This window comes from Alternaria novae-zelandiae (genome assembly GCF_023758075.1).
Source record: "Alternaria novae-zelandiae strain BMP 2774 chromosome Unknown scaffold_15, whole genome shotgun sequence".
NCBI classification, from domain to species: domain Eukaryota; kingdom Fungi; phylum Ascomycota; class Dothideomycetes; order Pleosporales; family Pleosporaceae; genus Alternaria; species Alternaria novae-zelandiae.
The window spans coordinates 839,800-860,082 of record NW_026056975.1 but is presented as its reverse complement, the minus strand read 5'-3'; the positions used below and the strand labels follow the sequence as shown (position 1 = coordinate 860,082).

At 52.9% G+C, this 20,283-nt stretch overlaps 7 protein-coding genes across 7 annotated transcripts; 4 read left to right on the top strand and 3 right to left on the bottom strand.

The window, feature by feature from the left end:
- Nucleotides 1-1,007: 1,007 nt before the first annotated feature.
- On the bottom strand, nucleotides 1,008-1,232 carry J4E88_007470 (uncharacterized protein; the record flags this gene model as incomplete). The annotated part of the gene is made up of 1 exon (XM_049401087.1): nucleotides 1,008-1,232. The coding sequence occupies one exon, from the start codon at nucleotides 1,230-1,232 to the stop codon at nucleotides 1,008-1,010; it is 225 nt and encodes a 74-aa protein (XP_049253399.1).
- Nucleotides 1,233-1,737: 505 nt separating this feature from the next.
- Nucleotides 1,738-2,621, bottom strand: J4E88_007469 (uncharacterized protein; the record flags this gene model as incomplete). Its single annotated transcript, XM_049401086.1, has 4 exons — nucleotides 1,738-1,812; nucleotides 1,864-1,963; nucleotides 2,020-2,527; nucleotides 2,582-2,621. The coding sequence occupies 4 exons, from the start codon at nucleotides 2,619-2,621 to the stop codon at nucleotides 1,738-1,740; spliced, it is 723 nt and encodes a 240-aa protein (XP_049253398.1).
- A 725-nt stretch (nucleotides 2,622-3,346) lies between these two features.
- Nucleotides 3,347-4,845, top strand: J4E88_007468 (uncharacterized protein; the record flags this gene model as incomplete). Its single annotated transcript, XM_049401085.1, has 3 exons — nucleotides 3,347-3,350; nucleotides 3,432-3,885; nucleotides 3,936-4,845. 3 exons carry the CDS (start codon nucleotides 3,347-3,349, stop codon nucleotides 4,843-4,845), a joined length of 1,368 nt encoding a protein of 455 aa, XP_049253397.1.
- Nucleotides 4,846-5,041: 196 nt separating this feature from the next.
- J4E88_007467 (uncharacterized protein) lies at nucleotides 5,042-5,605 on the top strand (the record flags this gene model as incomplete). The annotated part of the gene is made up of 1 exon (XM_049401084.1): nucleotides 5,042-5,605. The coding sequence occupies one exon, from the start codon at nucleotides 5,042-5,044 to the stop codon at nucleotides 5,603-5,605; it is 564 nt and encodes a 187-aa protein (XP_049253396.1).
- Nucleotides 5,606-11,028: 5,423 nt separating this feature from the next.
- On the bottom strand, nucleotides 11,029-12,416 carry J4E88_007466 (uncharacterized protein; the record flags this gene model as incomplete). The annotated part of the gene is made up of 2 exons (XM_049401083.1): nucleotides 11,029-11,965; nucleotides 12,049-12,416. 2 exons carry the CDS (start codon nucleotides 12,414-12,416, stop codon nucleotides 11,029-11,031), a joined length of 1,305 nt encoding a protein of 434 aa, XP_049253395.1.
- A 968-nt stretch (nucleotides 12,417-13,384) lies between these two features.
- Nucleotides 13,385-15,290, top strand: J4E88_007465 (uncharacterized protein; the record flags this gene model as incomplete). The annotated part of the gene is made up of 2 exons (XM_049401082.1): nucleotides 13,385-13,583; nucleotides 13,687-15,290. 2 exons carry the CDS (start codon nucleotides 13,385-13,387, stop codon nucleotides 15,288-15,290), a joined length of 1,803 nt encoding a protein of 600 aa, XP_049253394.1.
- Nucleotides 15,291-16,358: 1,068 nt separating this feature from the next.
- Nucleotides 16,359-17,620, top strand: J4E88_007464 (uncharacterized protein; the record flags this gene model as incomplete). Its single annotated transcript, XM_049401081.1, has 2 exons — nucleotides 16,359-16,924; nucleotides 17,146-17,620. The coding sequence occupies 2 exons, from the start codon at nucleotides 16,359-16,361 to the stop codon at nucleotides 17,618-17,620; spliced, it is 1,041 nt and encodes a 346-aa protein (XP_049253393.1).
- Between the last annotated feature and the right edge of the window lie 2,663 nt (nucleotides 17,621-20,283).

The window sequence follows — 20,283 nt, the reverse complement described above, 5'->3', positions numbered from 1 at the left end:
GAAACAAGGTTAGCTCTCGGCGCTAGATAGAGTAGTGCCAAACTCCGAGCCGGGCTGAGATCACCCACAGCACTCGGCCCTGTCTTCAGCGGGTGCCTGAGACCCTGCACGTGTGCGCAGTCATTAACGTGAGTCTTAGCCATTCTTGCTCGCTATATAGCTCAAGCCTCCTGCCCGTGCCGTAACAATGCAACCCTCCATGGATGCCGTGGAACGGCGAAAGATACAGAACCGACACGCACAGCGACGCTTTCGCAGTAAGTGATTTAAACTGCTAGAAGGCCCGAATCAAGGCCGGGCCCTAGTCCGAGTCAAAGGCGCGCCCTCTATTATTATTGAGGCTTCTGCGACTACTCGGCCCTTTGATACTGACCGTTCGGGCACTGCAGGCAAGAAGGCGACTAAAAATGGAGGAGAGCCATTCACGACAGCGGCGGCACCGTCCGCTGCAGCTACAGCGAGCGGGCCAATTATACAGCCGCGCCCGCAGTCAAACCACGATGTGCTGGCATGGGGCAGCGAGGGAAGGCTATCTCACCCTCACGCAGCTGGACTACAGACGTCGGAGCAAGACCCGATGCCCCCATCGACGACCCCCAATGACAGCCACACACTACGAGGGGACGTCACAATTACAGGGCTGCTCCGCCAACTTCAAGATTCGCCTATTTCGCCATCGTTGCGACCACAGTAAGACACTCTCAATGCTATGGCGTGGCGATCTGGCTGAGTGACATGCAGCCCGCACATGAACATGACCGACTTCAACTTCCCACCGTCTATGACACAGTCACGTCACGCTGTGCTATGGCCCCACGACCCTCCAGCCGAGGCCATGGTCTCCAGTACTGACGACGCTGGGGGCTTCTACTCCAATCAAGACACAAACAGAACCGCGTGGCCTGACATCGGAGCGAGCCGCGCTCAAACTGGGTCTGAAAGCAGCGGTGATGCGGTAAATTTCGAGACGTGTCATAAAGCTGGCGAATCACTAACATGAGCGCAAGTCACAAATCAACACTCGTATAATCACCCCCAACCTCTTTGTCGATGGCCGCATTGGAGAAGACAACGACCTCGACGACGAGGAGCCCTTTCAGACCAACCTCCACATCGCGGCCGAGGCCGGTCATGACAGCCTCGTAGGTCTTCTGCTGGGCTCGGGGTACACCGTCGATGAACCCGACAGTGACGGCAACACAGCTCTGCATAGGGCCAGTCTTGGTAAACATGTGAAGGTGATGTCGAGGCTACTCAAAGCCGGTGCAAATCCCAACGCGATGAATGTTCACGGCTGGACTCCCGTGCATATGGCCTTTTCTCTCGGCTCGATGGAGGTAGTAGAGGTCCTGGTCCGACATGGTGGTGATCTGAACAAGCGTGCGAAAGGTAAGTTGAGCTGTGACAGATTCAAGGAAGCTCTCGTAGCGAAGGATCGAGGGCTTTCGCCCGAAAAATAGCTGGGATTGGTTATCGCTGTTGTGAGCATTGGCAAAGGCTAAAGTACGGTGAAGCAACATAGAGTCTGTTAAAAGGACTCATGGCTTTTCGGGCTAATAATAAACAGTAACCGCTGTCTGCAACATTCCTCATAAGGCGTCGGGTGCAAATGATTTATCTCGATATGCCAACTACAATACTAATTTGTAAGACCAGTTCCACGTCGCACAGTCGTCCGATATGCCCATTCTCATATCGTCCAGACACGATCCTCCCTCCACCATCAAACATCCCGTCTCACCAAGGGTAGCGGCGGTCAATGGTCTCGTTGAAGAATTGCTCAGAATGCTCCTTCTTGGTGGCATTATCGACCTAGAGCCCCGTTAACGATAGACAACGTTGTAGAGAAGTTTTCAAACTCACAATGTGCGCAGTGTTCTTGCTGCTGTCCTCGAGGGTGAGCGGTGCCTTCTCCAGACCGAAAGCGCGTGCGCCCATGTTGCCCATGTCTGTTTGGACGAGGCTATTCACACGACATGTCAACTTTGGCATCACACAGCAAGCTTGGAGATATCTTACCCAGGATGAATGCACAGCGTGATCAGCCAGTCGTTTTCCATACCCATCTTGCGGACCATGACGTTGGCGAGCGCCTTGGAGCCGGTATAGCTGATGTTGGGATAAGGGAACTCAGGCATGTTGTTGATACTGCCGCCAGCAGCGCTGATGAAGGCAAAGCGGGCCGAGTCTGACTTCTTGAGCAAGGGCAGGGTCGCCTTGTACAGTATCATGACAGAGATGGCATTGACCTGAAGGGCATTTTCGAACTCCTCGAGTGGCACATCGGCGACGGTGTTGAGCGGCGCAATACCAGCAGCTGAGATGACGACGTCGATTTTTTCGATGCCTTTCACGGCCTCGTATGGGTCCGTCTTGGATGCCGAGTCGATCTTGACGATGAGGACTTTGGTGTTCTCGCCTTTGGAAACACTGAGCAGGGCTTGAGCACCGGCAGGGTCGCGCACGGCAGCGATGAGGGTGTTGTTTGGCTGTGCGACATAATGGTCGAACATGCCGCGGCCGATGCCTGCATATCCAGTTAAATCAGTTTAGCAGTCCCAAGTAGGTCAAAGGTACGTACCGCGGTTAGCTCCCGTGATGAGATACGTCTTTCCAGGCATGTTGTCGGAGGTGCAGCGGGTATGGTGAGAATGGTATGTAGGTTGCAGTTAGATGCAGTCGGTTATAGCGCGAGCCGGCCAATATCATGGTTCAGCTCCATGGCTGTTACTCCCTGAGTTGAGCAGCCACGTGACACTGCACGGTCACCTGCAGCCTTGTCTAGCAGGAAGGCACCGAGCTGTCATTTCTAAGCAGCGTGCACGAGCGTGGCACAGTTTGATGTTTACATTTATGATTATTTTGATGGCTCTTAATTGGCTGTAGCGCCGTCACCCGCGGCCCGTCACACTAATGCAAGGTCAGCATCCTGTAAGATTGCGGTCCGTGTATTACATTCTTGTGTTCGCGCTCGTCTCATGATGATCCGATTGCAATGACTTTGCGTGGTCATCTTCACCTACTCAGCGACCACCAAACGCAGTGAATCTGCCAGGCATGCTTCAAGTCAGCACTCTGCAGCTTCAGGTGCACGTTCGTACAGTTCGAAAGCTTTGATACAATATGTCTGCGCGAACGGGCTGCGGTTGAGATCCTCAGAACCCTGCCATGAATCAATTCTTTCACAACCTTGTGTCCTCGACCTACGGGCGGATTGGACTTGTGTCTAGCGTGTTCCTCACGTTATACGTACTTTACGTCTCCATCTATCGTCTCTACTTCCACCCTCTGCGGAGCGTTCCAGGTCCTAGGCTTGCTGCGTTGACGCAATGGGTCGAAACGTACTATGAGTGCTTCAAGGCGCCCGGTGGTCAATTCATGTGGGAATACCAGAAATGGCATGAGAAATACGGCATGTCTACATGGTCCAGGAAGCAAATACTGTTTGCTCACCACTTTGTTGCAGGGCCTATCGTGCGTGTTAGTCCAAACGAAGTACACATCCAAGATCCAAGATCCCACCTTCTACGATACCCTGTATGCGCAGTCTCGCCACTCGGACAAGCTGAAGCATCTCGAGCACCGCTTCAACAATGAGATGTCCTCGTTTGCTACTGCTGAGCACAGTCTTCATCGTCTGCGTCGTAGCGCGCTCAACCCCTTCTTCTCTAAACGTAAGATTACTCAGTACTCGCCTCACGTCCAGAGTCATATGGATCGTCTCTGCAATCGCATCGATTCCGGATTCGTCGCCAACGGGAAGACGATGAATCTGAATAACATGTGGGGTGCGTTCACCTCGGATATCGTGGTCGGATATTGTCTCGAGAAGCCGTATGACTTCATCCTGAACCCCGACTTTCGCGCTCGATTCTCCGACGCCATGTATGCCACCTTATGTCGCATCATACACGTAGCATGACTAACACGTTTAGGGTTGATCTTCTCGACCCTGTTCACTTCATCACGCAATTCCCATGGATGATCAGATCCCTGAAGCTGCTCCCAGACTGGCTCGTCGTGCTCCTGTCGCCGCCAATGCGCTCTGTCATGACCTTCAACAAAGAGATGGAGACGCAAATTCAGCACGCCAAAGCCGTACACGCCTCTGGAGAAAAGACAATGGCCATCCCATCTCTTTTCACGGCTCTCCTCGAGTCCGATCTCCCGCCTAGCGAACTCTCCACCAAACGCCTGCAGCACGAAGCCATCTCCGTCATCGGCGCAGGCATCGAAACAACAATGTACACGCTGTCGGCATGCTCGTACCACCTTCTCGTCAATCCCGTGACGCTGGCCAATCTGTGCGCTGAACTCGATGCAGCGATTCCAGAGCCAAATCACATCCCGAATCTCGACGCGTTGATGCAGTTGCCGTACTTGACTGGCGTGGTCAACGAAGCTCTGAGATTCGGCTACGGCACTCCTCAGCGCATCCCTCGCCTCTCACCAACACCCATGGTCTACCACACCCCCGAAGTAGACTACCAGCTCCCTGTAGGCACTATCGTGAGCATGGACCATTACACCGCCTCTCATGATCCAAGCATTTTCCCCAATCCTTTCGCGTTCATACCGGAGCGCTGGGCAAACGATGCAAAGGCGCCAGATGGAAAGGCGCTAACAAAGTACCTGATTGCATTTGGACGTGGAACGAGGAGCTGTGTGGGCATGCAGCTTGCGTATACGGATTTGTACATCGGCATTGCGAGTTTCTTTCGGCGGTTTGAGTGCGCGCTGTTTGAGACTGGGCGCGACGCTGTTGATCTGTATCTTGATAGCTTTGTTCCGCGCGCGAAGCCGGGGACGCAGGGAGTGAGGGTTGTTGTTCAGGGGAAGCGATAGCGTTCTTTTGTTGTTGCGCCGCGGGGGCAGCTGGACCCGGCACAGGCCCGGGGGCCGATGATGCCCGAGGCTGTGCACGTGGACGCTAGGCTGCAGCCTTCTTCGACGCGCTGAATGCCACACAGCCCGTAACTCATCTTTCTGTGACGATAATCTGGGTTCTCATGAACGCGACAGTGCTATAGATACTGCTACCATGCCTGATCCAACCCCACCTCCTCTCCCACCTGCCCCAAAGCCCGCCTCAAAGGCCATAAACTTGAAAGTATCTGCGCCACCATCTCAATCAAAGCATAATCGCACTACGAATGCCCTATTACCACCTGACCAACCCTTTAGTCCATGCTACATGTTCCTGTACGGCTCACTCATGGACCCGGAAGTCCTACAAGCGGTCCTGAACCTCCCAGAGCTTCCCACCACACGACCTGCAACAATTTCCGGCTTCAAAGTCAGAATGTGGAGTATATATCCAGCGCTCATACTTGGCGATGACGATGAGAAAGTGTCAGGCGTGGTGTGGAAAGTGGAGGAGGAAAACCACTTCAAGCGTTTGCAGGAGTACGAAACTGGTGCTTACATCTGGACTTGGTGCGAGGCGACTTTGGATGACGATAAGAAAGTCCGCGAGAAGTGTCGGACATTTTGTTGGGCTGGTGACCCGCATAGTAAAGAGCTGGAAGATGGGAGTTTTGATCTGGCGCGGTATCAGAGGGTACTGAAGCCGTCCATTGTCAGGAAGCGACCTGCGGTGCCATGAGCATAGAATGGGAATAGCGTGTAGAGACGGGATCGCTAATGGGTGACTGGTATTGGCACATATGAGAGAGCACCATGAAGGTATTGTGCCGTCCGGAGACTGACGCGCTATCGATGCTGTCTACATACATCCATCTTCTCACATCGTATTGTCCTTCCATAAAGCCTCCACGCTGACAGCATCTGGACTGTGTACGTCCTTATGTTCGCCATCATTCATGATCTATACCATATTGGTAAGTTCTGCGGTGGCTTACAATAATCCAGTGTGTCTTCATCTCGGTACGCTATCCAGTAAACGGGGCGATCAAGCTCATCTACATGAGAAAGTTTTGAGCTAAACTAGAGTCTCATATCCCTGTCGAGTTAATGTTGTATCTGGATATGTGGAGGTGTGCCAATGTACCTCTCGACTCATGGTGCATTGCGGACGCCATGTCTTCGAGGATTATGGTGGTGTCCAGCGACCATGTGTGCGAGCGCTGGAGCCGGAACAGGATAGGCTGTCTTGCTATTGGTGCACTTGTAGGGGGCGTATGCGTCGGAAGAAGAGCGCTTGTGACTAGAACATGTTAGGCTGCGGGGGGACGTGGTAAGAGTGCGCATTCACATACTATGATGTTGCCGATTTAGACGTCGCATGTACAATTTATAGAGAAGCCAAATAGTCGGTGGACATGTGACGAAGAGGGCAATGATAGCAACGATGCTTTGGGTGTCGAGTGCCATGGCACTGGGGATCAGCTTTTGGCCTTGGGACAGAATGCTTGCGTTGAAGTATGCTCAGGTGTACGAGTCTTCCAGTCTGCTCTGGTGGATACCCAGGTACTATGCCGCTGCTGTTCGAACTCGGGCATAGCAGCGAGCAACTGATGTTATATATCTTGTAGAATACTCACTTTATTGGCTGAAGGGGTATAGGATTTAGAAGTGCGCTAATCCGCCGCACGACCCAAGTACGATCCACGGCTACCGGTCCACGTTAAGGTGGCGCGTGGGGTAAGCAACATCCTCGTCTATGGCCGGTGCTAAGCTTCGATGGCGCGTGAAATGGACGGTGATTCTGGCCATAGTCAATCATTCGTAGCCTCGCTGTAGCACGACTATCCGGAAGAGGCTTGATGAGGTCTGCTCGGGCGCAGTGCCGCACGCATCTATCAATGGGTACAGAATTCCCGCTGCCGCGATCATCGCTTGCGTTGGTATAAGATTGTGGAACAGGCCTACTAGATTCGAGTATCCAAGGGAGATTTTGTGTGCAGCCAATCAGTCCTCGCGAGGCGCAATAGCCCCAGCCGGCACGATGCTGGGGCGCGCTGCCTCATCCTTGTAGACGGACAGAGCCGTCGTCACCGCCTGAGAGATTCTGGAATCGGCCTCTCAGATGGGCCGCATCGAGTCGCGTGGCGCATTGACTTACACAGGGTTGTTGCGGCTGTGCATAAGCTGGGAGCCGACTTTCTGCCAGTGACCGAAGATTTTGGCATGATCCAATCACCAGGACTTCAAGATTACGGCGACAGAAGGCTTTTCAGCCGGGTCGCAGTATAAGGCTCGGCGGGTCGATGATTTTGGAAGCGGCCAATGGAGTGCTGCCTGCCTCGCCTCTTCCCTAGAGGCCTTTGCACCCTCTACCAGCTGAACATTACCATACGATAGACATACGTTTCGACATTATAGTCGTCGGATTTTTCCTCTTATTGTCCCATTAAAGGCCTTGCGAGCCTCGACATTCTTGCCTAAGTATTGAGCCCTCTCAGCCTTGTATCGCTCACCACTGGCTTATTGCCGAACAACACATGCTAGAAGACCCTACTCGAAACGTCACAACGAGAACTACTGGTTGGTCGAAAGACTTGGAACATGCCCAAAAGAGAGGAAGAAGAAGAGTCAGAATGGACGTCACGAAAGGAAGATATCCTTGCTCTATACGTTGGGCAAGACAAGCCGCTGTCTGACGTCATGCATGTTATGGCTAGTCGAGGCTTTACACGAACGTAAGCGGTGTTTGATACCAAGTATCGCTTTTCTAACGAACGAAAGCAAACCGCAGTACGAAAGATCTTTCAAGAAATGGCGCGTCTCGAAGAATGTACGAAAGAAAGAATGGAATTTCATTCTCGGTCGCCTGGACAAAAGGAAGCGCCCGACCATCGTCAAAGTCCGTGGGGTAGTGATACCACAGGCAAGAATAGAAAAGCAAAGACTTCGGAAACGTGAAATGACTTTTGATCTCTACAAATCACGTAGGTGAAGAGACATCGTTGGTCATGCCGATCCACTGACTGGTCATTCAGGACTACGCCCTCAGTCTCGTTCTCGAACGCCACCGAGCATCGAGATTTCCACGCCACGACCGACTGTAGAACACGATCTGCAGGAGCTGAGCGAAGAGCCAGTGCATGACGAGCACCTCCATGAGGAAATTCCCACGGCTGGTCGTCCTCAAGGACCACTTGTACGTGCCCAAGAGGACGACTATGTATTATCATCGGCAGTCGCTACTCGGGATGTGACCGCTGTATCTGACATGACCGACCATATCCCTACCGAAACGCCCCTGGGAGTGACACGCTCACCGTCTCCGTCGTCACATTCGATCTCAGACTCAACACAGCGCTCATGTCCAGAAATTTTGTACGAATATATGCGCGCAGCCATCTTTGTCGGCGACGATGAGCTTTCCAGCATTATCCCCATAGGGGAGAGATATCATCTTCACCATCTAGACAAGAAGCCCGTAAAAGAGCTTCTCTATCATGGGTACAATCAGTTTCTCCGGTTATTTGTCAAGCACACATTACCAAAGGATGATCTTTACGACATTATGAGAGCTTTCGACACTGCTGAAGACATGGCGTTTCTCATACGCTTGCTGTTGATTGCCAAATCAGATGCGAAGTGGAAAAGCGTCGGCGAAGACCTCCTGCTTTATGCCACGGAAGACGGGAACAAATGCTTGGTAGTGATGCTACTCGACGTTGGAGTGGATGTCAACGCTTTCAGAGCCTACAACCATCGATCCCACCATGAAGCACAACACAAGGCATACAACCCCATACAATCAGCTATTCACAGAGGACACAAGGGCCTGGTTGATATCTTTGCCAGTCACGGTGCTTCAATCTTCACCACTCATCGGACCTACGACTGTCACTTCCTCGCGCACGCCTCCAGCCAGAATGCCACGGACCTCGCAAAACCCTTGCTTGCCAAAGTCGCGAGTTCGGGCTTTGAAACAGCCAAGAATGGAGTTTGGATACTTGTTATCGCTGTGAGACTGTCACTCGACAAGGTAGTCGACATCCTTCTCGACACTGGATTTAATCCCTATATGTGTATCTATGAACACCAATGGCCCGATGGAGACACATACTTCGAAAGCGCCTTCTCGGTATCCTTGTATGCTAAGAAGTTTAGCTACCTCAGAGCCTTCCTGCAACTCCCTTATCGCGGTCTCGACAAGAAGCAATGTAACGAGCGAGTAAGACAACTGACTGCTGGTTACGTCGGCGCTTGTTGTTCGAAAAATGTTGATATCCAAAATGCGATCCCAGACGCTGAATGGCGTCTAGCAGATGTCAATCTAGTCATGGGATACGACTATGTGCAATCGTACCTCGACAATGCACTTAGAGCAGCTGTGAAACTCAGCAATTGCATCAAGGTCAAGTGTCTGATTCAACTGGGGGCCAGTCCAAATAATCTATGGAACAGCATTATCTCAGCGCATGGAAAGATACTTCTTGGGTTTGCGGTTTCAAGAGGTGATGCGTCTATAGTACGCCAGCTGATAGCAGCTGAAGCAGAGACCAACGTTATGGGCTTTCCCGGATACCCATCATTGCTGCAACAAGCAGTCTTAGTGGGGAGCCTCGACATAGTCAGCTTATTGGCTGAAGGCGGGGCGGATGTTAATATGCCTCTGCGTTTGGCCGAAGGCGGGGCGTTTGTTCATGTGCTTCCGTTTGTACATGGCCTGAGCGCAATCGAGACCGCAGCTACAAAAGGCAATCTCGAGATGGTCGCCTATCTCCTTGAGCCAGGAGCTAATATACAGGGACTGCACAACAAGATCTTCAGGCGGAAACTGTACAGAGCACAAAGAAATCGGCACAGACTCGTAGTAGATCTACTACAGAGATGGAAGAGGTCCCGGTATGGAGAGGAGGACTGTGATACGGTTTCCAATATCATGAGCTCGTTGAGCTCGAAAGCTATGCTCGATTACTATGGCCCACTGAGTGAGCAATCGGATACCGAATCTACGATGGACTCCACAGATGAGGAATAAACGCTTCGCACGCAACGGACAGCGCGCAACCAAGAACCAAAAGTCAACGCGCAAGTTACCCAAAAATTCCAACGAACTCGGACGTAAATCTCCAGACCCGTTACCCCACTCAAACGCGACCTCCCTCCCACACATCGCAAACCAACTTTCTCACGTTCTCCAAGCCTCACACCCCCTCCGACCTCAACGCGTTCACGCGTGAACTGACTCCCCTCAAATCTCCCTCTCTCCCTCCCCTATCACTCACACGTGGCCATCGGCCCTAATAAAGCTTGTTTCACGCCCAGACACGCCTACACGTCGCTGTCCCAAAACGCGGGCAAGGATCTACATGTCACTTCCGGACTAGGATAAGGCTTGCTTTGTCCGCTGTCCGAAACGAGCTGGGCAGATCGACAGGTACGGCGAAAGTAAACCGACGCGTTGAGGACGCGATGGGGACGGAATGGAGGGATGGATGGAGGATGTGGGATTTGCCGTGCTTGTTTTAGGGCGAAGAGGGGGTAGTTGGTAAATGGGAAAAGTTTTCCTGTCATCGGGGAGTTTGGTGGTGATCACTTGTCGTGTTGGTGGTGAGACCTTGCGGTTTCGCTGTGACGTCGGTGATTGCGCGGTGGTTGAGTACGGCCCCACCTGTTGCAAGTGGAGAAGATTAGTATTGCGATCGTTGGTATTGTGCTGCCGTGTACCGAATAAGCGGTGATACTTTTTGTGGACGATGCATTGGAGTTCTGAGGGGTGCATGTGTGTACGTCACTAGGCAAAGAAGCATGAGAAAATGCAATGCGAATCTGTTTCATGAAGCGCTCAAAGTAACGTCGATAGTTGCTATCGTAGAACTGTGACAAAAAGGCGGTCTCCAAACCATGCCCTTGCATACATACGCCTTGGTAGATGAAATCGCCGCTATGGTATAGTGCCCTAAGAAGTGTAGAGAAGAAAATCCAGAAAGATCATATCGCGCCTTGTCCTGAGGCTTCATGTCGCCGATGAAATCCTAGTTGATGCTCCTGCTAAACGCCCGTAAAATCCCGTGGTGTCTATAACGCCGGGTATCCTGTTAAGATGTGCTCGTCGTGAAATCTAATATGTACATGGAAGGTGACATGCGGTGTTGTGCTGAGGGTTTCTCACGTCATCGCTTTTTGAGGCGGGTATGTGATCTCGTCTCGGTCTTTGCCTTCTTTGAGGCAGTTGCCCTGTCGTCCGACCTTTTCTTGCAGGAAATGCAGCCGTTCGGTATCGTCCTCGTCGAATGCGAAGGCGCCGTTCCAGAATCCGCAGTCGATGTTTGTGGTCTCGTTTCGGTATACGACCTGCGCTTGGGCTGCCAGGTCCACTGGCGGCAGGCTATGTTCCTCGCCAAGTTTCTCTCCAATTGAATCAATCTCGCTTTTACCAGGCATGTGATGGAATAGCTCGGAGTTCAGTGTCCAGCACCGTAGTCCCGGGCTCGGGTATTTGCTTCGACTTCGAGGGTTGGCTTTCTGCCACTCCGGTGTGGGAGATGGCGTGTTCTCTCCCTTGTTGCAGGCGTGAAGAAGAGCGACGTCGAATGCGCGGGCTCCTGACTTCTTCAGTTTCGGCGGAGCGAGATCGTTGAGGAGGCGTTCGGCGGCGCGGCGTGTGACGGCGTATCCGAAGGAGCAGAGGGGGAACTTGGCTCGGTGCATGACGCGCGTTTTCTCGGGCATGCCTAAAAGGCGGAATAGGTCTTGCGTAAATGGGTGCAGGTTAATCCACGATGGAAGCGTAGGGTCTTGCCATAGGATGTGTGGCATAGCGCTCAGGTTGAAGTTCTGGCGGTCGGTCTTTGGGCCGTCCTCGGTGACAATATCAAAGTAGTCACCGCAGTGACCGAGATAGAGCAGATCCCAGGCATCTTGGTCGCCCCAGTATTGTGTGTGGTTGCTGGCGGCGTTGACGCCCGGGTGTTGAGCGCGTGGTGGAGGAAGGAGCTGTCGGGCAGCGCTTGCCGCAAGGGGTATCTGGACACTGCGCAGGCGGATGTCCCAATCGACGTCGTCTTCGAGAATGAGAGCCGTCTCAAGGCCTGAATCTAGGAACCTAAATCATAGCGAATCAGCAGCTGCTCGATGTGGCTGTATGCACGCCAAGACGGGTGGCATGCCGGCGTCGATATAACTTACCAGCGCAGCGCGTTGTGGTGCCCTAACCACGCTAGTATCGATCCCTTCTGCGCCTTTTCCTGACCGTTGATGAAGCGTTGGACGTCGCCTTCTGTCCATTCTGGCTGGGTCGGGATGGTAAGGTCGATGTCGGTGACGTTGGCAGCTTGCAGGAGTGGCTTGCGGCGCGAGGAGCCATCCTTGGACACGACTACGACGGCGCCGAAGCCTAGGGTTTTGTTGGAGGGTATCTTTGCAGGGCGCGACTCAATCGAGGACATCCATTGCAGGTATATGCGGTCAGTGTCTCTGCTGTGGTACCATATTCCGATGAGGACGAGGACGAAGAGCAGCAGCAGCGGCGTGGGCCGCTTCCGGGAGGCAAGCATGTCTAGCTAAGGTAATGGGCCAAAAGTTGTTGCTGTTGAAGGAGAGTTGCTAGACATGTCCGCGAAGTCGAGGAGGTGGGGGCACGCTATCGCAAGAACAAAGTAGGCATTAGGACGTTGTGTGGCAGGACCGAAGCAGATCGCGCTGGGCGAGGGCCATGTCTAAATGTCGCAGGTTGCGGCGGGAGCAATACGGGAGCATGCCGGGGTGTGGCACCGACATTGCGTCTTGTAACCACTGTATCAGGCTACCTTAGATTATCGCGCATGCACCCGGGATTGCCGTTATTTTACGCTCGCCCGGGTGGATATAGCTTGTAGAGGACGCGGCCGTCGCAGGCTGAGTGTGCGACAGCGCAGTTGAAACGGGCGACAGCACCCAGACGCCTCCAAAAATGGAAGTCATCCAAGATTGAAAGGCGCGTCTGACCTGCCACCTGTCCGGACGTGCTTGAGCCTTGCGGCTGACTTTTTGTTTTATGACATGCATACGTACCGTGTCCGCGCTGGCGGTCCCAACAACGGCGTCACGTGGTCGGCGTGCCGAGTCGATGTGAGCTGCGTACTCTGGGACACGCTACCCTCTGCGCTACCCATCATGCGCCTCATTCAACCACCGATTACGACGCCGACGCTTACAACATTGACTACGACGACGACTAGACTTTGGCACTTCCTACGAATTGCGGAGTAGGCATCACGAAGACGCCCGTGACCATTGCGCGACTTTGTTTCTACAGTATAGCACTGCCTATTCCATCTACCAAGTCCGCTGCTTGCTAGTTTGTGTCATGCTGTGCGCCGCTGCACCCTGAAACTAGTCGTGCGCCGGCTGCTTGTCCTCCGCAGCCTCCCCTTCTCCAGGCCGCCCGTCCTCGATCTGCGCCTAAACGGGGTGACCCCAGGCACAAACATCCCCTCCCAATCCCACCGCACCACATGCCCGCCCACTCGCTGCGTCCATAGACATGGCCACGCTGGGCTCGCCCTCTCCCCCGACTTCCCCCTCGCGAACTATGCGCCGCCGCGGCTGGGCCAGGAAGGTGGAGCGGTACTGCTGCACCGCCGTCACCTACTTCCCGCTCCTCTTCGTCTACGGCCTGACGTCGTGGGCCGTGTGGGTGCAGGCTGGCATCGGCTTTGTCCCCTCGAAGAATGTCTGGACGGGTGCGTCTCCCTCTGTACAATACAACCAATGCATATCTGTCCCGTGTCCAATGAGATCACTTTGAACAAGTACCCAGTACGCGACTACTGACACGTCGAATAGGAAAGTTCTCGTCTGCCCTCGGCGTCTTCCTCTATCTCATGCTCAACTGGAGCTACACTACCGCCGTATTCACCGACCCCGGATCGCCGCTCAACATCAAGAATGGCTACAGCCACCTGCCGTCACAAGAAGGAGGAGAGATGCAGTACACGTCCTTCACAGTCAAGGCATCGACCGGTGAACTGCGCTTCTGCAACAAGTGCCAGTCCAAGAAGCCCGACCGCTCGCACCACTGCTCCACGTGCAAGCGCTGCGTCTTGAAGATGGACCACCACTGCCCGTGGCTCGCGACCTGCGTTGGCCTGCGCAACTACAAAGCCTTCGTCCTGTTCCTGACATATCTCTCCTTCTTCTGCTGGGTGTGTTTTGCGACGTCTGCGACCTGGGTCTGGAGCGAAATCCTCAGTGACGGACAATACACCGAATCGTTCATGCCTGTCAACTACGTCTTGCTCGCTGTGCTATCCGGCATTATCGGAATTGTCATAACAGGATTCACTGCGTGGCATCTATGGCTCACAGTCAGGGGTCAGACTACGATCGAGAGCTTGGAGAAGACGCGCTACCTCTCACCACTCCGGAGCACGATGAAGCACCAGCTCAACGACCGAAACTATGTCGAGGCGCAAGCAAACGGCCGCTTGAGCGTTGGCGACCAGTTGCGCGAGATCCACGCGAACGCTCTCCCGGGAGTGACCAGACCCGAAGAGGGTGAGCAGCCTTCGCGCTCCGCATCGCGTTCTCCCGTCCCCGGTCACGCGAACGGCTACTCCCACCCGCACTACCAATCCTACGAATACCGAGAACGCCAGCAGAACCAAGACCGCTACGACAGCTACCTCGACGAGCGCGACAACGAGATGCTACCGAACGCGTTCGATCTGGGCTGGAAGCGTAACATCGGACATGTTTTTGGGCCTTCGCCGTTGAAGTGGTTCGTGCCACTGGTAACAACAACTGGAGACGGATGGTCGTGGGAGCCCAGTCCGAAGTGGCTGGCAGCTCGGGAACGGATAAAGCGTGAAAGAGAAAGGGAAGAGCAAATACAAAAGCAGCGTGAGCGCGCGGCTGGTTGGGGCGTGGATACTCCTACGGAAGCAGAGTTCACGCGTCCCACTCGCGGTCCGGGTGGGTGGATGCCCGGCCAATACAACCAGCCTCCACCGCGAGCCACAAGACGTCCGGAGTGGCAAGCACCCACTCGTCAAGGCGAGCCGACCCAATACCTCACCCCCTCCAATGGCATCGCCAAAGGTCCAATCGACGGACGAAGAAGTCCGAACAAAGCCGACCAAATACTAGGAAGAGAACGCGGCATGTACGCCGATGGCGACGTACAGCTCCAAAATATCGACAGGAGGAAGTTCGACCAATACAATTACATATCCGAAGACGAAGACGACGATTACGAGGTCTCGAGCGACGAGCAAGCGGTTGACCAACGAAAAGCACGAAAAGCGCAGACCGTATCTGCACCCCCGAAAGGGACGCAGAACTGGAATGATATTCCAGATGGGTTCTTAGACCCAGCACCGAAAGCGAAGAAAAGCACAAGTCGGGAACGGCCGCGGAAAAACGGCGAATGGGACGATTGGGGGACGTGAGATATGGCGAATATAACGGATACGAAGGCATGTTGGTTATGTTGATATGTACATTTCAATGTTGCATAGCATGGCGTTTGTTGCATAGGAATGGAGTTTATGTCTAGTCATTTGAGGAATGGAGATATTCTAATCCATGGCTTTCGGTGTCTGCTGACACGACGCGCTAGGTGCAGATTCTAGCTCTCGTGTACGACAGTATAGTATAGCTCAAGTCCAGGGTTCCGATCCCCATTATCCGCTTCGGTCTCCACCTCCTCTGCCTTCGCGCCTGCCTCTTCTAGCCTCTCTAATCTGGCCTCTTGTGCCTTCCTCACCCAAGCCTCCGCCCTCTTCTTCCTAACCTCCTCTTCCCTTTCCTTCATCTTCTTCTTCGCCATCTCCCTCGCCAACACCCAGCTCCCATTCTTCCCCTCAACCCTCGCCATGACCGTCTGCGCCTTTGTCTCTAACAACTCGATTGTCTTCATCATCGCCTCGTGACGCGTACGTCCTTCTTGCGGCGCGGTCTCAAATCTTAGTTCGTTATCGTCGCTGATGCCTAGAATGGTACAGCGGAAGGGCTCGACGGCGCTGCGGGGTTGGTGACGGCCGATGAAAATTTCGTGATCGTCTGGGGTGAAAAAGATGGCGGAGAGCTCTGGGTGGTTGTTAGTTCTAGGTAGATCAAACGATGAAGCGGCGGACTTTTTAGGTAGTTGTAGGTTGCTTCGTCTGTGGGGGTTATTGCGGATGTGGGAGATGGTTGGGACATTTTGGTGGTATGTTGGTAGAACGGTCTTGAAGAGTAGAAGGAAGGGTTCGAGTTGATGTGCGGGATTCGCGGTATGTCCAGATTTTAAGACGGTTTACTGTCATATGTACTTGCTTTGCTTTCATGAGACTGGCTGTAAGCAGCTAGTCAAGTCCCGTTGATTCTGGGAACTGACTAAATAAGCAAACTTGTACTGTTGTACATACTATTGACTATATACACCTCTAAGAACTTGCAGGTCGATCTGGTTTAACTCACACACCCGCCCTTTTCCGAAAATCGACAAAGATCCCACGAAATCAAAATCAGCGGGTATGCCTATCACGGCCGCAGAGTACAACACTTTCTACTTCATCGCCAAACTCATCCGCCAAGTGTTCCCGGGGCACAGATTGTATGTCGCCCGTGAAAAGAACCTAGCCGGCAAGGTTATAAGCTACCACGCCGGGGTAGCGAAGTATGAAGGCAAGGTGATGAAGGACATCATCATGGCTAGCGGTAATGCGAAGAAACGCGTCGATGCACTAGACACGCTTTTGGGAGATCTGGAGGATTACGCGCACGATAACTTTGAGCAGATCGAGGCGGAACGGCGGGCTAGGGATGCTGAACTTGATGCTGAACTTGATGCCATGGAACCATCCAGTGAAGAGGAAGACGAGGGAGGGAAGAGGAAAGGCAAGGCGCCGGGTGGAAGTGGTCCAGACAAAAAGCCCCGGTTAGACACCGACCAGTCTCTAGAGAAGGGGGACGCGGAAATGTCTGGTAAACGCAAGTCAAGTGAGGACTCTTCACCAGTTCGGGTGAAGGCAAGAGCGAAGCGAGAGGATAGAGATTTGAAGGAAGGGACAAGGGGCGGTCAGGGTGATGTGCAGACTTCGTAGTGTGTTACATATGTGACATGTTGTTCTGCTGCAAGTACCTGTGCGGCTATCATGAGACTGGGATTAAGTTGGCTGGGTGATGCTAAGTTTGATCACTGTTCTGGTAGACAAACTTATACCTGCCTGCCTTCTACTTATATAACTTCACGCACACGCATGCTGACATTCCAACACTTACGCTATCTAACAACCCGGGACCAGCACCGATGTCCAGTAGCATCACAGACCTCGAGTTCCAGACCTTCTACGTCGTAACCAAGCTTCTCGACGCCGTCTATCCAAATGGCAAATTGTACGTTTCCCACGGCTTGAGCACTGACAGGGATTCTTACCGGTATCGTGCCGCTGTAGTAGAGTCAAAAATAGAGTCTTCAGGTAGTGTCAAGAGACGACTACTCTCGCAGGTCGAAACAGCCAAAACTCGGATTGGTGTTCTAGAAGCCGTGCGGAAGAGGCTTGAGGAAATCGCGTCCTGGAGACTCGACGTGATCATAAGCGACAAGGAAAGAGATGATGTGGAAGAAAACGAACGGAAGAGGAAGAACTTGGTGAGTTGCGAAGCAGCGTATGAAGAAGCTAGGAGGAGAGCGGAGAGCGGAACAGGGCTGGTCTCAGCTGCAGGAGAAGCTTTGACGATGGAAGATATCGCCAGAGAAATTGGGGTAGAGTTTATTCCACAGAAGCCTTGGTAGATAGGAAAACGTAGAGGCATGGTTAAGCAATGGATGGCATGTTTGGTAGATGTGGTCCCTGGTACCTGCTGGTCGAGAAGTCAGGGTCCTCACTAGCGCCGCGCGCTAATCAGATTGAAAGTACATGTGCACCTGCCCAGGTGGACATCTCCATCACATCTCATCACCAGAAACCCTACCAAAGTTGTGCCTTACTACTAACTGATCTCAACTTTACAGCCGTCTTTGATCGATATGACTAATGTCATGACCTGCTTCTCCACTCCTACCAGCTCGGCAGCTTCTCCTTTGGGAAGTCTGATATCCGCGAAGCTCTGAAGAAGTCGCACAATCACGTACCCAGCTTCCGTTAGCGCGAAGTCCACTAGAATTTCAGATTAGCTTAATGACGAAAAGCGTAACCCACGCAGGTACTTACTGCCCAGACAGGTCCGCGGTCCACCATGGAAAGGAAGATATCCCCACTTGGCGTTCGTCGGATCTTGTTGCAAAGGCATCTCTTCATCCCACCTCTCTGGCCGAAACAGCTCTGCATCCATCCCGTAAAGGTCCGGTCGGCGGTGCATGGCATACACACTGAAAGCTATCGCGCTCCCTTTTGGTATGAGGACTGGGGAAGTGCGATCCGGACCGCCTCCTGTGGGAACTACGGTGGTCCTTGAAGCCATACGGATATTTACAGGCACGGATGGGTATAGTCGCAGGACTAATCTTCAAGTGAGAATTTCGTTCGAGAGGAAAATTCAGCTTACGACGTACCTTCTTTGAGTACGTTTTGCAGGTACGGTAATCGTCTCAAGCTATCGCGGCTAAGTTCCGAATCTGTGCCACAGGTCGAGAGGATTTCCTCGCGCAGCTTTTTCATCACGTTTGGATGACGTACGAGTAGAAAGCTGTTCACATTAGACGAAAACCCCAACACCGGGAAGCGCAACTCACAATGTCCAGGAAAGAAGGCAGGCTGTGGTGTCCCTCCCAGCGACTAACAGACTGATGATCTGACCTCTTAATGCAGCTCGATTCGACGCATGCTGCGCAACGGCATCCAGAAAGACATGTTTACCCTCATTATCTGTCTTACATCGGTTCGACGAAATATTGCGATCGATAATCTTGTCGGCAAACTCGCGAACATCTCGACAAGCTTCCCTGAACCCTCTACCATCAATCATCCAGTACAGGTCCTGGAGTCGATATCTGATAACGGCCCATTGTTGGGCGGTGTTGAATGCGTCCGCAAAAGTCCGCTCCCCAACAACCTCCGGGTTTGCGAGACTGCGAGTTGACTCGCCAAACAAAAACGCTGTCGTAGTATCGAGGGTCAAGCGGAAGAAGAGCGGCTGAAGATCAACGATCCCGTCGCGTTCTCGAACCAACCGGATGAGATCATTGGTCGCTTCTTGGAATATCTCAAGGCTCTCATAATGCTTGTGTTGCAATTGCGGTCGCAGCATATCCCGAGAGTGTTTCCAGTCAGTGCCTTCCTGCGTGAAAATACCATCACCAAACGCCGGAAAAAGGATAGCTCGACGAGGCCCAAGACCAAAGTCTAGCTGTAAATTAGCCTTCCAAAACACCCACCACTTCATCTTCTTCATTTCGCACCTTTGAAACTGGTAGACAAGATAGCCTCCAAATTAGCCGGCTCGACCGTTCCATACGCTTTCACTCCCAGAAACTTGTGCTCTAGTGTCTTTCCCGTTTGCCGAAAATGGAACAGGAAGAGCTCCATCAATCGCGATTCAGAGTCTGCACGGAAGATCTGCTCAAGTCGATCGATACCAAATGGCCTCTGGTTCTTCAGTCTGGGGGCTGGAAGACATCCGTGGCGGTCGCTAATCGCTTGATCTGACTTTGCAAATTTAGTAATTTGGGAGTGTGTAGGTGATAGATTAGACCTACGAGGCATTGTCGTCGGTAAGAAAGATACTGGATTACGAGCGCAACCAATGAGACAGTTGCTACAAGAAGTGCCACCGGCGTCATCGTGTCGACGAGATCGGAAAAGGCAGCAGCCAGATCATGCAAGAGAAACGGCGAAAATCCGAGAAGTAACTGGAAAAAGAGATTGGGCGTTTGCGCATGCGCCACAAGGGTGGAGCATTCCTTGTTGGGCGTTTGTGCAACGCAACACCAACACGCTACGACAGTGCAGCAGACATCGAATGGGCCGTGCTTTTGATCCTCATCCTTCTTGAGTATTCTTCCATGTCGCAGAAGAATGTCTAGTACGTGGGGGCTTCCACACCATTGGACCATCAGAGACTATTCGACGCGCTTGTGTCTACTGCCATGGCGAGCAAACTGTCGCATTTATCCACCCATATAGGGAGCGTACTTTGCCTTACCTTTACTAACTCACCAGGACATCAAGCATTGTGGAATCAGACACCACAGTCATGGCCAAACACGTAACCGAAGCCGACCACCGCACTCTTAGCTATGTGAAGATGCTAGCCGATAGCCTCTTCGGCGATGAATTCAAACCATCCATCGTCGTCTGTCCAAGTTACACCGATACCGGCCCCAATGGATATTTGACTAACCTTGCTGCTCGCTCAACCACAGATCCCTCAAGATTATTGTCATTGCCATTTGGGGGGCCACATAGGGGGTTGACAAGGGAAGAAGCATTACTAGGACTGTTACGCAGCTTGGAGGGG